This window comes from Alexandromys fortis, unplaced genomic scaffold (assembly GCF_014885135.2).
Source record: "Alexandromys fortis isolate MF-2015 unplaced genomic scaffold, M_Fortis_MF-2015_v1.1 scaffold_269, whole genome shotgun sequence".
NCBI classification, from domain to species: domain Eukaryota; kingdom Metazoa; phylum Chordata; class Mammalia; order Rodentia; family Cricetidae; genus Alexandromys; species Alexandromys fortis.
Window position 1 is genome coordinate 403,982 of NW_026068138.1, and position 16,006 is coordinate 419,987.

General features: G+C 46.7%; 1 protein-coding gene across 2 annotated transcripts in view; it reads left to right on the top strand.

The window, feature by feature from the left end:
- The window catches only part of Osbpl10 (oxysterol binding protein like 10), a 229,427-nt gene that overhangs the window by 108,760 nt on the left and 104,661 nt on the right, over positions 1-16,006 (top strand). The window contains exon 4 of one of the 2 annotated variants that reach the window (XM_050126557.1): positions 7,809-8,000. The exons of the other annotated variant lie outside the window; for it this stretch is intronic. Within the exon in view, the coding sequence (XP_049982514.1) occupies positions 7,809-8,000 (192 nt within the window). The remainder of the gene's footprint in view (positions 1-7,808; positions 8,001-16,006) is intronic. 2 annotated transcript variants of the gene reach the window in all.

Sequence of the window (16,006 nt, forward strand, 5' to 3'; positions counted from 1 at the left end):
TCTCTCTCTCTCTCTCTCTCTCTCTCTCTCTCTCTCTCTCTCTCTCTCTCTCTCTCTCTCTCTCTCTCTCTCTGTTTGTGTGTGTATGTGTGTGTGTTGGTTCTTTTGTTCATAAAGCAAGCTCACTGAATTGCTAAATGAAGACGTCCCGGTAGAATTTTCATTAGACTAACCATGGAACGATGCGGGGGAGGGGTAGATGGTGTGGGGAGGACGGACTGCCAACCTTACACAAGACTGTCCTGCCAATCACCTGGCACATGCAAGTCTATGCTCTTGGTTCTTGACTGATTTTCCTGAATGGAAATGATGTTTTTCTTCCTGTAGGTCTTGGGAGAATGCCCATATACCCTGGTTCATTCTGCGGCTGCAGATGACACCACACTCTGTACTGTTTTCTGCTTGGCCATTCCAGGCACAGAAGGCTGCTCTTGGCTTTTCTAAATTCATCACCTGTCCGGCCACATTGTGGGCTCATTAGCTCTACAACTTTAAAAATGCTTTTAGAAGTGTATATTGTACCAAGCAAGGATTTCATTATGGCATTTCTATGCATGTCCATAATATACATTGACTATATTAACCCCTCTATTACCTCCTCTCCCCCTTTTTACCATCTGCTGGTTCCCTTTCTCTTCTTCAATAATCCCCTCTTTAAGTCCCCACTCCCCCACTCCCTCTCAACAGGCTTCCTATATGAGATAAAGCCCTCTGATATTTGTCCAACTCAGCCACATCTCACTTGACACGGCAATTCATTTTCTTGAAAGTGACAATTTTATTCCTTTTTTAAAAAATTGTTTTTATTGAGCTATGTATTTTTCTCTGCCCCCCTCCCTTCATCTCCCCTCCCCTTCTACCCTCTCCCATGGTCCCCATGGTTCCAATACTCAGGAGATCTTGCTTTTTCTACTTCCCATGTACATTAGATTCATGTATGTCTCTCTTAGGGTCCTCTTTGTTGTCTAGGTTCTCTGTGATTGTTAATTATAGGCTGGCTTTTTAAAAAAAATTAATTTAATTTTTTTGCTTTGTGTCTAAAGGTCACTTATGAGTGAGTACATACGTTATTTATCTTTCTGGGTCTGGGTTACCTCCCTCAATATGATGTTTTCTAGATCCATCTATTTGCCCACAAAATTCAAGATGTCCTTTTTTGTCTTATGTGTAGTACTCCTTTGTGTAAATGTACATTTTCCTTACCTATTCTTAGGTCAAAGGGCATTTAGCTTGTTTCCAGGTTCTGGCTATGACAAACAATGCTGCTGTGAACATAGTTGAGCACATGTCCTTGTGGTACGATTGAGCATCCTTTGGGTATATACCCAAAAGCGATATTGCTGGGTCTTGAAGTAGGTTGTTTCCCAATTTTCTGAGAAATTGCCATACTGAAACCAAAGTGGCTGTACCAGCTTTCACTCCCACCAGCAATGCAGGAGTGTTCTCTTTACCCCACATCCTCTCCAGCATAGGTTGTCATCAGTGTTTTTCAAGGGGCCTCAGCACTGACTCCACAGTGATTACACTAATTTACACTCCTCCTGAGAGAAGCCTCCCTTCTGGAATCCTCCCGACTATTAAGATACTCTGTTATCACGTTTCCTAGTCATCTCACTGCCCCTCCGTGTGTCCCACAGAATAGGACAGTCCATAGTTAGTGGTACCTGGAAGCCTGACTGTATCACTAAGGATGGGGTCTTCACGTGTCGATTGACATCACACAGTACACATTTTCTCCTTTCCTTCTCCAGCTGTCCACTGAGGAGGCAGGGCTGTTAGAAATAAAAACATCCAGGCTCCTTTCTTAGGATGCTCAGCTTGCAAGGGACCGAGCCTGGGTTTGTCTGAGCTAGCCATCGCCTGGGAATGTGCGCTCCTCCCTGCTTCCCTCCTTTCATGGTGTGAGCTGACTTTCTAGACAGTATCTCTGAGCAGCATCTGGATATGACCCAGTGCTGTGGATCTCGGCTTTCCCAAATGGGATAATTGGTTACGTCTCTCACTGCTGTGACAGAGGCAGCCTAAGAAAGAAAGCGTTCTTCTGGCTCATAGTCTGAGGGTCTGTGTGGTCCATGGTGGTGGGAAGCAGCCATCACCCGCAGTCAGGAAGCAGAGAGATGGGTGCCGGCCTCAGCCCACTTTCTCCTCTCGTTCAGTCTCTAGTCTGTGGGATGGCGCTTCCCACCCTTGGGGTGGCTCTTCCTACCTTAATCTAGGACCTCCCTTGCAGACATGCTGAGAGATTTGTCTTCTAGCGGGTTCTAGTTCCTGCCAAGTTGACAGTCAACATTCCCACCACAGGGCGCTTCCATCCCTGAGGTTAGATACTTCTTATATTAACGTGGCACCGATTGCTTTCCCCTTCCCATCAGACCATCCCTCCATGCCAGTTCTGCTAGTGGGTATGTGGGGGAGAGAGCGAGCAAGTGCTTGAGGACATTCCTTTTGCCACTCAAGCGATTAGGAGTCAGCGAGGATGTAGACGAGACCCAGCTGTGTGTGTGACTGTGTGTCAGAGGCCTAGGCAGCTCGTAACCACCCCTCAGCCCTTCCCCCTCACCTGGCCCTGCCATCTTTGATGTCATCACCTGGCATCAGGCAGGCACTTTTTTCCTGAGGAAGGGATGCAGGGAGCCTGCCGAACCTCTGGTGGCAGGATGCTGGGGGTGATTTTTCTGGGGAGCCATCATTCTTGACTCAGAAGCTTGCAGATGGCTTGCTTGGCATTTCTAGTCGCCCCAGTTGAAGTAAATATTTGGAACAAAACGCTGCTATGTTGTTCCCCAGGCTGTTAATATTTGATTTTAAATTAGTAGCAGAGAGGCCCATGTTTATGACATTTGCAGACTGAAGGCTTGTTCGTTTGTAGTGGCTGTAATTTGTTAGCTCCCCTGCCACACACTTCCCCCTCTGTTTACCCATGAGATTTATCCCGTGAGAATTCCCTTACATGTACCCCGAGAGGAGGGAAGTGTGAATGCAACCACAAGAATCCCACAGTTAATGCAAAAAGTAGAAAAAAGTAGAAGGTGTTTGTTTTTGGTGGTTTCTTCGTTTCTGCTTCAGATTTACCACCTGTGGATTTAAATGGCAGTCGCTAACTAAGTAATGATTTTGGAATTAGCCATCCAGAGCGGAAGGATTTGGCCTTATGGCTGCCGATTATGTAGTTATGCTGCTGCTGCTGTAGGCACGGGTGTCATGAACCATGTAGCTGTCTGCCTTTCTAATTTTTTTTTTCAAGTGAAAAGATTGGGATAGAAGATAATGTCTCCTGTGGCTCATTATGGCATTATGAACTGGCTTTGAATTTGTAAACATTATTTTATGTGTATATATGTATGTGTGTATATATATGTACATATGCATGTATACACACATATTTATGCTTGGATATATGTGTATCATGTGTGCACCTGGTTCCCATGGAGACCAGAAGAGGGCATTGGATCCCATGGAACTGAAGTTACAATTGGGAGCCACCATATAGGTGTTGAAAACTGAACCCAGCTCCTCTACAAGAGCAGCAAGTGCTCTTAACCACCAAGCCAACATCTCTTCTGGCCTTGAATTCTTGAGCCTCCCAAGTGATGGACTCTTTGCTTTTTTGCTGGGTTCTTCTTTCTTCTCGAAATTTATCAGCATGGGGTTGGGGCTGTGGCTCAGTTGGTAGAGTGCTTGCCTAGCTGACTGAAGCTCTGACCAAGCCCAGGACAAGGTCATCCGGGTGTGGAGACGCAGCCTGTGATTCCAGAACTGAGGGGGGCGGGGAGGATCAGAAATTCAAGCTAATATTTAGCTACATAGCAAGTTTGAGACCAGCCTGGGGTACGTGAGGCCATATCTCAAACAAAATTAGGGGTATATGTGTGAGTGTTTCATTTGCATATGGGCATTCTATATTTCTGCTGTCTCGTTACTGGCCATATAAATATTAAACAGTATTTGGCCTTCACCATCTCTCTTATCTTACGGAAAATAAGAAAGTTAGTGGCTGCTGTGATTTTGCACTAAGCAACTTTGTAATATTTTAAAAGATCGATACTCCCTTCACTGATCAAGGTTTAAATCATGGGAAGAAATGAACCTGGGCTGTTAGGCTGAGTCTATGCTAAGTGCTTTGTGGACACTTTTAAGGGTCAATATTATTATTCCTCTTTTAAAGATCAGGAAATTGATACTTAATGAAAATGTTTAAATAACTCACCCAAGGTCACATGGCTGGAGGAGGTAGACCTGGAGAAATAAAACTTGTCTGCCTGTCTTTAAAGCCCAGGGGAAAATCTGCCTTTTGTTTGGCTAGAATGAGCCTTCCAAACAATCGGGAGTGACTTTCTTTAAACTTTTAATACTTAGGCAAAGTTACTGTTGCCGCAGGGTTAGGGAACTCTCCTCTTTCCTCCTCCACACTCCAAATGAAAAGGTGGAAAGAACTGATGTTTCCTAGGCTCCATTTCCCCAGTTGCCTGCACGCAAAGCAATTTCAAAGCCATACACAGGCTCCCAGCTCTCATCTTTCCTGGTTAGGTGTGTACCAGACCCAGAGAGCCTGCCCGAACTCCTTCAGCATTTCAGAGTAGCTCAGAATTCTGATTTCTACCCTGGCTGTCATCCCACCTATCATTCTCTTGTTTATTTACAAGGTGTCTGCTTCCTAGGTCTGAGGTCTAACGTGGGAGATGTCCAGATGGGGTCATGCTGTGATGTGTTCCCCTGTGTGTGTGTGTGTGTGTGTGCACCTGTGTGTGCACCTGTGTGCATGTGCACCTGTGTAAGAATGCATCTGTGTGTGAGTGTACCTGTGCGAGTGTGTGTGCACGCGCCTGTGTGCGTGCACCTGTATGAATGCACCTGCGTGTGAGTGCACCCATGTATGAGTGCATCTGTGTGTGTGCGCACCTGCGTGTCAGTGTACCTGTGTGTGTACCTGTGTGTACCTGCAGAGGACAGAGAGGTACATGGGGTTCCTGTTTTATCACTCAGACTTAATCCCTTCAGGCTGGGTCTCCCACTGAACCTGGAACTTGCTTGTTTTGGGGTGACTGGCCAGCAAGCCTTAGCAGTCCTCATCTCTTCACTGTGCAGTGCTGGAGCCACAGGCACCAACTGCTGCACCCGGCTCTCGTGTGTGTGTGTGTGTGTGTGTGTGCTCACGCGTGTGCTAGGGAGCTGAACTTGGGTCCTCATGCTGGCACAGCAAGCTTTCTTACCCACTTAGCTATGGCCACGGCCTCGGGACATCTTTTTGTGGTAAGATCAACTTGTCTTTACTTCTTTGACATTTTCTAGCTATATTTTCAAACTGGCATCTATTTCTTTTCTTATTTCTTTTATTGAGACAGTGTCCTTTGTAACTCAGGCAGGACTTGAACTTTCTATGTCGGCGAGGATGACCCTGATCTTCTGCTTGTATTGTCTAGGTCCTGGCATTAGAGGTGGGCACCACCACAGCACCTGGGTTACATGGTGCTAGGGATCAAAGGGGTTTGTGCACACTAGGCAAGAGCTCTGCCAACCAAGCCGCACACCCAGCCTGACCCCACAGCTGCCTTATGTTTAAAGTGTGTAATAGTGACTGTTGCTATCTATATGTTTTTCATTAAGATTTGTTTTTACATATGTGTATGTGCATGTGTCTGTATGAATAAATGCTACAAGTGTGTGCAGATGTTCATGGAGGCCAGAAGAAGGGGTTGGATCCCCTGGAGCTGGAGTTACATACAGGCAGTTGTAAGTGGGTGCTAGGAACCCAACTTGGGTCGTCTGGAAGAGCAGCAAGGGTTTTTCATCACTGATAAATCTCTCCACATCTGTCTGTGTGTCTTATAGCACAATCAACCTTGTGTCTCTCTTTGAGATTTCCCAGTAGGGACACTACTAAGCACATAGCAGGTGTAGTAGGTAGGTATTCCTAAGTATTTATTTGACAATTGTGCCACAGAATCTAGCTTGTCATCTGTCTGCTTTTTCTCAGGCTAAATGCTGCACAGGTGGCAATGAGGATGTAAATGTCTCGGTGAATTAAAAATTTGTGAACAGGCGATACCTTCCCACAGATCGAAGTGAAATAAAAAAGGCGGAATAGTAAGGCGTCTCCTGCCTCCTTTGCGCTCCCCATCGTGTCTGGCTCTCAACAAATAAGCCTCCCCTTGACTAGTATGTGTGTCTCTTTATTTCCCCCCCCCCCCCCGCCCTGGGTTTTAAAGGGAATGCTTTTCAATAATGGTGAAAGTGATTCCCAGATTTTTACGCAGATCTTGGCTTGCCACACAATGGCACTGCATCTCGCTTCTCACAATACAACTTAGAGATTTTTTTTGAGGTCGGTGGCGAGAGGCTAGCGGTCCTTTTCAATATCCTCCTACAGCTCAGTAGTATTTCATTCTGTAACCTGCCTCACATGACAGCCAGAGAGGCTGCTAACAGCCTTCCCCATGACATGTACTGCTGCAGTCGGTAGTGGGGACACGTGGCATTCCCCTGCATGCAGGTCTGCCTGGAGGACAGGTTCCCGGGGTTGCGGCAGCTCAGAGAGGATGCTGGGAGCTAATCTGCTCCTTGGGGAGGCTAGTCTCCCTTCTTAATACACCCTCAGGCCCTGTTGATGACTGTGTGTGCGAAGATTTGAATGTTTGCTAATACGATGGGTGAAACACGCTGTTTAAATTTAATTTTGGGTTTACCATTTTTTTTTTGTGAGTACAGTGAGGTATTTTTTTTTCTTTTGGTACAGTCTGGTACAATTTAAAGGTCATTTTTTTCTGTTTTGTGAACTTGCTTCTTTGTATCTTGTCTTATTTAATGGAAATATAGTTTTATTTTTTTCTATTTTTTTTTTCACTTGACTTTATAGGTAGTGATTGTGGTTGGTTTGTGTCCTTGAAGTTTTTACTTTTTAGGTAGCTAAATACCAAGGTATTCATTCTTTCACAGCATTCAGATTCCGAAGTGTTAGGCCTCACCTACTTATCCTTCTCTCTGTGCTTTTTTTTTTTCTTTCTTCTTCCTTCTAAACCTCTTTGACCCACTTGGAGTCTCTGAGGGATAAATCCCAGATTTTTTTTTCTCCAGATGACTGCCAAGTTCATCTACATTGAACCTGAAGCACGATCTTTACCACCAATTAGTAGTTTAATTCCACGCTACTATCGGGTGGAATTAAGCACTTGGCTGACACATGAGAACTTAGTTTCACAGAGGCAACGTTTATCGAGCACTTAACAAAGTCAACAGTCAGTGTTTGCCAGACTTGGGGATACATCAACAAGGGTGCAAGAACCCTGAGCCAAGGAGGCTGACACCAAGTACAGTCAGCAGAGAGCCTGGGAGAGCCAGGGAGGCGCTTCCCAGAGGGCACAACCTTAGGTTTAGTGTGAAGGGTTGATGGGGTTGTGTCATCCTGGTGGGGAAGGGCTCCCATGGAGAGGAAGGAATGGGTGTACAGGCAGAGACCATGAGCCCATTGCACTGGGGAGGTGGCTCTTCATGGCCAAAGAGAGGGACAGGAGACAACAGAGATGGAAAGGATAATTCGTGTGCAGTATCGTTCATTTATTTTTGATGGGACAGATTATCACTAAGTAGCCCTGGCTGGCCTGGAACTCACAGAGACCTACCTGCCTCTGCCTCCGCCTCCTGAGTGCTGGGATCAAAGAAAGGTGTGGACTAACATGGTGCAGTTAGATCTCCCCCGTGCCTTCATCCTTCTAAACAGGTCAGGGGGAAATTCGAGAGCTCCCACGTGAAGAAAGCAACAGTCACATTCTGCGGGCCAGTTGTTGAGTTTTGACACCTGTTGCTTGTTCTAGACTACTCCAAGCTCCCGAAGCCGAAGTCTCACTTTGCTCCCCCATGGAACGCCCAATTCTGCGTCTCCCTGTAGCCAGAGACACCTCAGTGCGGGGGTCCCCGGTGTTGTCTCAGTCACGCATCACAAGTCGCCTGCAGCTGCCCGAAGAGCCAAGAGTCAGTATTCCGGCCAACTTCACGAAGTCAGAGAGGTACGCCTTGATCTTACCAGGCTCCACGGCCCCTGGGAGTCGGGGGGCTGTGACCCTGGTGACTCCTCTTCTTTCTGACCCTGTATAGAGCAGAAGCAGTCTTGCAGCCACATGCCTGCAGCTGTTCTTTCTGGTATGAGAACATAGTTACGGTTATTCCTGTTGTGGAGGCTAAGCGAGACATTAGGGAACCCCTATCCTAGCTCACAAAGCAGAGCGGGCAAGCCCATAGGAGAGTGGATTGAGGTGGAGCATCCTTGATTAAAGTCTGCTCAGAGCTAAGATGAGGTGTGCATGTGAGTCTCAAAGCATCACAGCAAACGGTTGATGCTCAGAAGCGCTGGTCCTGATGCTGACTTCATTCTCCTTTGGAAGTTCCTACCTCCCCACTCATGTTAGTGGCTCTGAGCCTAACTCTCTGCAGTTAGAGGGGAATAAACAATAAGCCAGTGTTGCCAGCCATGAGGTTCACGTGGAAGCTGTGTAATGAAAGGGACATGAGACTTGCTGGGTTTTGTTTCTGAGACAGGGCTAAAGTCGGGGCCAGCCTCAAACTTATCATATTAACTGAGGATGACCTTGAACTCTGACCTAACCTTCCTGCCTCTGCCTTGAAGTGCTGGGGTTACTGCATTTTGTGTCGTGCTGGAGATTGAACCCAGGCTGCCTGTATGCAAGTCAAGCACGCCATCACCTGAACTACATCCTCACCCCCAACATTTGTTCCGTATCTTCTCGTGGGATACCAATAGGAAGCCATGAGATCCTTGGTGCTCCTGTCACCTTTTCCAACCTCCAGGACAATGGGCTGTGTTAGAGTGGGTGGAGTAGGTGCTGGGAATTAGTGACCTGTAGCTCACTCTGGCCCAGGCCAGCTTGCTGTCCTCTTGCTATGGCTGCCGAGTCTTTGCTTTGTCCTGTGGAAGAATGGGCCTTGAAGATGGTTTGCTTTCTACCTGCCTTGGGACTTAGAGATTTTATTTTTGTTTGTTTTTTTTTTTTTTTTTTTTTTTTTTTTTTTTTTTTTTTTTTTGAGACAGGGTTTCTCTGTGTAACAGGTTTTTTATTTGTTTTTTACTATTCTGGAACTCGCTTTGTAGACCAGTCTTGGCCTTGAACTCACAAAGACTGGCCTGCCTCTGCCTCCTCAGTGCTGGGACTAAAGGTTTGCGCCACCACTGCCTGGCCTGTGTTTTGCTTTTTAAATGTCAGAGGCTAGCAGTGTTCTGATCTCAGACCGCCTCAGTCTGATTCTGGTTAAGAATCTTTTGTATTGGATTTGTATATTTGTAGGAAAGACTTTCTTCTTTAAAAAATGGGTTTTATTTTGCATCTATTCCCATACTGTTCAAAAAAGAAAAGTACAGAGTTGGAATTTTATTTTAAAATATTTTTAGATATGTTTTGCTTACATGCATGTATGTCCACCATGTATGCAGTGCCCATGGAGGCCAGAAGAGGGCATCGCATCCCCTGGAAGTAAATTACAGACCATTGTGAGCTGCTGTGTGGGTGATGGGAATTGTATCTGGGTCCTCTACCAGAGCAATAGGTGCCCTTAACTATGGAGTGAACTTTCTGTCCCCTTGAGTTTTACCTTAATTTTTCAGAGAGCATGCTCACTGTGAAACAGATATCCTGATATGGAGGCAAAAGCGGCTGTTAGCTTAATTGTATTATTGCATTGGTTGAAATAGTGGATAGTGTCAGTCTGTCCATCTTTTCAATATACTGTCCCAGAAAAGAGTGGAAACCTCCAAATTTATTCCAGATAGAACAGTATGCTGCTCCAAGGTGCTGCAGAGTATTTTACAAGTTCTTTGAGACTGTAACCTTGAAGTGGGGTGGGACAGGAGAGGCAGTACTTGGCTTGGTGGCACATGCCCATAATTCTTAAACTTGAGAGGGTCAAGCAGGAAGATGGTGCATTCCAATCTGGCTTGAGTAACATAGCGAGAGTTTGTCTCAGAAGATCAAATGTATGAATAAATAGGTAATAAATAGAACACAATTTAAATTTCAGGTGGAATAGTCTCATTGCCATTCCTGTTTGGCTTCTGTGATGCAGGTTTAGGATCATTGCTTTTGCACATGGATGATCTTGTTTCCCCCCCAAAAAAATCAATTTAGGAAATAAGAATTTTATTTTAATTATGTATGTGTTTGTGTCTGCTAGGGGAGGGGAGTTGTGTATGGGAGTACAGTGCCAGAAGAGGCCAGAAGGGGGAGCCCGATCTGAATCTCAAGTTACAGGGGTTGTGCTTGAAAAACAGAGGACCTGAGCCACTCCTAGCCACTCTAAGCACTGAGCTAGCTCCCCTGACCCGGAAAGTCAATTTAAGGAAGACTTAAGCCTGAGCTTCGAAAGCCTCAGTTCCTGGCAGTCGTAGTCAATGTGACTCCTGACTAGAGAGCTTGCCATTCTCTAGCACCTGCTGGCTTTGATGCCATCAGCTCCACCTTGAAAACTATTCCAGTGCCTCTCCCTCGCTAATTCTCGACTATAAAGTCCTTTGCTTTAAAATCCACTCTGAGCTTATCTCTGAGGCAACTAGAAGAAAATGGAGCAGCATTTTAACCCAGCTGTATAGGGAAGATAAACTTCTAACCACCAAAGCAATGTAAAAAATTGTCATACGCAAGACAGATGTGCCAGAATATCAGAAGAATAAAAGAAAAATAACCCAGCCAAAGGCAATGGGATAAATATTTAATGGAATGTCATAGTGAAGGTGAAAATAATGAGGTAGTTTAAAAGATTAAGCGATTATAATCTAAAATATAAAGAACTGAGTTACCAGAGGTTAGTTAGAGCCCAGTGTCCTCACGGGAGCGTGCTAGGAGAGATATGTTTGGGGAATTCAGGATGTGACGTTGCCATAAAGAACGGGCACGTTCTCAACACTGGTTTGAGAAATGAGAAGTAAGCGGACTTTATTGAGGGAGTTTTTACCGCTCTAGTTGGCAGCATGAACCTGGGAGAGGGGGGCCTAAAAACGTGACAGACTGAAGTCTCGTGCAATAGTCAGTTTTATTTAGAGCATTAGACAATTTATACTGTAAGGGTTAAGAAGAGTCACTGAGTAAGGTGTTCAACCTCCAGGAAAAGTCTCATGTGACCAAAAAAAAAATGTTTTTCCTACAGGCATTTGAATAACAGCAGCCAAAGTGTGTGGGGGAGCATGAAGGTTTGCAAAGTTTACAGAGTATACAAGCTTACAAAGGGGGTGTCTGGGCTTCCAGGGAAAGCCTCCCCTGCCACTTGAGCAGTTGTGAATAGCCAACAGCTATAGCTTGCAGAACACCCCTTAAGTCAACTAGGCTGGCCCCAAGCTCACAGCCATCCTCCTGCCCCTTTCCTCCCTAGTACTAGGATTAGAGGGATGTACTACCACATCTAATTTCCTGTTCTTTCTGTTGAAGGCTGAGCCCTATTTCTGGTGTCTTTGGGGCACAGTGTAGTAACTGGGAACACTGGTTTATCATATTTGCCTGTGATGCCTCTCTGTAGCTGTTAGAATTCTCTCACAATGGGAAGTAGAGGCTTCGAGGGGTTGCCTAGGTAACCCGATCAGCTCCAAGAGAGGAGAACCCAGGGGATGGTGCTAGGGCTATCAGGCATTCCTTGGTTCTTCTCTGACTGGTTACACTGGTGAGTATCTAGTCACACAAATGTGTGATGAGGGGAACAGGGATGTTGTGGACCTCTGCATATGACTCTAGAGGTGTTTTATAAGTATAATCTAATGTATCTCAAAAAGTTTTCCCACCTAGCTCTACTCTGCCCTGTCATAGACCCAAATAGCTTCTTTATTAACCAATGGCATTCACAGCATACAGTGGGGAGTCCCACATCACTCACTCACAGATATCTTCCTTAGTTGTGTTGTTTGAGGCTTAGGAAAATTCTTGGAGTTCACTGGGGAGATTTTGGATCCTGCAACATTGAGGAAGACCACTCTACTGTATGTTGATCAGGAGGTGTGAAACATGTATATGATTTCATTGAGCAGCTCCTAGCCATGTTTTGTCAGCCACTATGACTCTTCTTTCTCAACCTTTTAAAAGATTGATTTCTATTTTTTGTATTGTATGTGTCTGTATGAGTATATGCCGCATGTGTGGGTATCCAAAGAAGCCAGAAGATATCGAATCCTCCAGAACTGGAGTTAGAGACAATTGTGAGCAGCCGTGTGGGTCCTCTGGAAGAGCAGGCCATGATCTTAAATCACGAGCTATTTCTCTAGTACTCTTGAACTTTTCTCTCTTTTTTATTTTGCTTCCAGATCTACACCCTTGGGCAGAGAACTGTTGATGCCTGGGCAGATAAACCCTTTTACAGGGAATAATATATGGAGATGTGTGTTTATGCGGTTCCAGTTCTGTGAGCACACGTGTTTCTTTGTGTAATGGTCATGTCGTGTTTGCTCTCACAGGGACAGTCCCTTAATTAAGTTGCCATCTTTACAGATGGCTATTTTCTCAGGGTCCTCTTCCTTCCGGATGATTTGAGTCGGTCCTGGTTGGTGTGGACGCAGTAAATGTCTGGTGAGAAGCCCTGATTCACGGGCAGCCTTTGCTGCAGAGGCAGCCACTGTAAACCATCATGCTAACACATTTTACGAGGTGCTTCATCTTCAGGTAGTGATCTGTGCCGACAGCGGGGACTTCAGACCATCCTGTCACCAGGGAAACCACAATTAGTATAGCACATGCATCTTCCCTTTGTGAGCAGAGTGGCTCATTTAAATCATGCTCTGAATTAAAACTCCATGCCCTTTGGGATAGTGAAGAGAAAGAATTGTAGCATGTACTTGGATTTTTTTTTAGATTTGGTTTTTGAGATGGGGGCCTCATATAATGCAGGCTGGCCTCAAACTTGTCAACGTAGCTGAGGATGACCTTGAACTTCTGACCTCTGCCTCCGATTAAAGGCATGTGCCATCATGCCTGATCTATGTGGTGCTGGAGGTGGAACCGGGACTTTGGGCGAGGTAGACCTGCACTCCACCAACTCCACCCCAGCCCTGGAGCATGGATTTTGGGTAGTGATTTAGCATTAATGAGTTATAGGCCAGGGAGATGGCTCAGTGGGTAAAGGCACTTGCCAGCAAGCCCGAGGACCGAGTTCGATACCCAGAGCTGACTGGAGAAGAAGAGAAACTGTTCTGTGGCGTTGCCTCCTCCACACAAAATCAACACATGTAAACAAAACAATACAAATAATTACATGGACTCTCAGTGTAAGATGGGAGATGAGAAGCTGCCCCCACACAGGGTGTGACTGAGGAGATTCGGGAAAAGGCAGAATAGACTCGATTCCTAGGCGAGCGGGGGAGGGTGTCGGCCACCACATGGGAACTGACAGGACAGCGGAAAAGCCGGGGAAACAGAAGACTTTTCAAACCCGGTGAGTGTCATGAGATGGGGGAGGGGAAGCCACATCTTAGAGGTCAGCTGGTGGTTCTGGAGAAGAGGAATGGCGGTCCTACCCACAGGATGAGCCACCGCGCTTGTAAGTGTGGATGCAGTTGCGGCTCTGTGAGAGAACTGACCCCTCTGGGTCAGTGGTTAAAGAAGGCCCGTTCTGTCACACTCTTGAGTCTAGGTGGCCTGTGTAGCCCTCCTGAGAGTGCACCTGTTGCTCCATTTGAGCTGAGAAGGAACAGAACCTGAGGCCGACCCCTCCACAGCCCCGGAAGGCGGGAGCAGTGTGGGAGGCAGTCTTGAGTCAAATGCTGATAAGATTGAAAATTCAGGGGATAGGAGGCTCATCTCAGGCCCAGTTACATGGAGAGGTAGCCTGGTGGCGCATCTGTAATCCCAGCATCCAGAAGACAGAAGCAGGAGGGTGCCGCGTTTGAGGCCAGCCTGGGCTACATAGGGAGACCCTGTCTCCCTCCCCCCAAGAAAACCCCCCGAAAGACTGGAAAAGTGAGTTTAATTTAGTTATATAAGACTGTTATAGTTTGAAAGTAAAATACTAGCTATACACACCCACACACCATGGGATCATGGATTTGCATACTTGGCCCCGCACTGATGGTACCATTTTAATAAGGTAGTGGAACCTTTAGGAGGTGGAGCCTCACTGGAGAAAGTGTGTCAGAGGGCACTGTGATTATATAGCCTGAGCGGTTTCCTGTTCGTTCTCTGCTTACCCGAGGGTGCTTGAACTGTGGTCCCTGCTCCTGCTGCCGTATTTCCCACCGTGATGGACCGTGAGCCCAAACAAACCTTTCGTTCTTAGATTGCTTCTCAGGTGTTCTGGCACCTAAGTCAGAAATGTGACTTAAGTCCCACCCACAGAACACCTCACATTAACGTCTGCATTTATGTTGACCACCAGATTGATGAGGTCGAAGAGAAACACTTGGAAGGGCACACGCGTGTGAGGTGGGTGATCGTGGCCCAAGGAATTTGATCTCACAGCCTAGGCAGTAGCCAGACCCCAAGTGTCACACACCGGGTGGGTCCCTTGGCTGTCCAAGCTCCATAGAAGTTTGATTGAGACTCCCGATTTGTGTCCCTCTCTCCCATGTGACTCCTGGTGCATGTCATCTTGCTGTGAGGACTTGGTAGATTCCTTCACTTGAGCAGGCCACTGAGTACGGTGTGTGATAGGAGTGGGGGTAACCTAGTTCTAGCCCTTGGGCAAGTTACATCATCAGGTCTCTCCCAGGTCCAGGAAAGTGTCCCACAATTTTTCACCTGGATGAAGGAGAGTGAAGTGTCTGGTTTAGGGCAGGGCGAAGAGGGTCCCAGTTGTGTCAAATGCTGTTTTAGGATGAAGGAGTCCTCAGGATGCTCTAGACGGCTCTTGAGACGAAGGCAAGATGGGCAGAGTTGGGGAGGAGCGGCCCAGGAGCAGAGCTCTTGAGAGGATTAAGATTGGATGCCAACTTAACAGGATGGAGATCAACAAGGGGGTGTAGCTCTGGCATGTCTGTGGAAGATGTCTAAATTAGGTTTATTGAGGTGAGGAGACCCACCGTGGTGGTCAGCTGCACAGTCCTGTGGAATAAAATTAAGAAAGGGTCCCTCTTCCCGACTGTGAACTGTGTGTCCAGCCGCCTCATGCTCCTGCCGCTCTGCCTTCCTAGTGAGATGGACTGCGCCCTCAAACCCCAACCCAGGACTCACCCATAAGCTGATTTTGCCCGGCATTTTATCACAGGACAGATAACCAATATTACCTTCCTCCTTCGCCACTCCACATATCCTCTCAAGTATGTCTGTCCATCCTTTAAGAGTCTAGCCTTTCAGGATGCATGGGTCCCGACTGGGTGTCCAGTTTGTCAGGGACCTGCTGTGGATTATCTTGAGAAGCCCTTTGGGAGCGCTGGTATCCCGTCTGAGGTCTCCGTGTACCCCATCCTCCTCACTGGTGACTGAAACAGGGTGGGGGGGGGGCAAAGGAGTGATGAGGGCTGGCTCATCAAGTTTTATTCCCAGGGTCTTCACCAGCCTGCTCCCAGCTGAGCGATTCAGCTGTCCCGGCTGTATCTCCAGCTGGACCACTGGACTAGAGCTGATCCCCAGAGAGACCTTTTCTGAGATGTTCTACTGGGCTGAATTGATGGGAGCTGTGCAGGATTAAAGATTGATTATATTTAAAATTATGCTCATGTGTGCATGCGCACGTGTGTGCAGTGCCTGTGGAGGCCAGAGGTGTTGAATCCCCTGGGTGATTAACAGGCAGTTGTGGGCCGTCCAGTATGGATGCTGGAAACCGAATCCGTTCCTCTGCAAGAGCAGCAAACACTCTTCGTTGCTGAGCCATCTCTCCAGCTCTGAGCTGTGTATTTTGGGGCACAGGTAGGAGGTGTGGGGAAATGCTTGGCAAAGAGGCTGATTGTCCCTAACAGGGCAGAGAACCTAAGAACCTTCCCTGTTGCTCTGATCAGACACCACACCAAGGTAACTTATACAAGGAAGAATTTATGGGGGTAAGCCCAATGGACAGTTTCAGAGGGTAAGTCCATGAACACCGAGGCAGGGTTTAT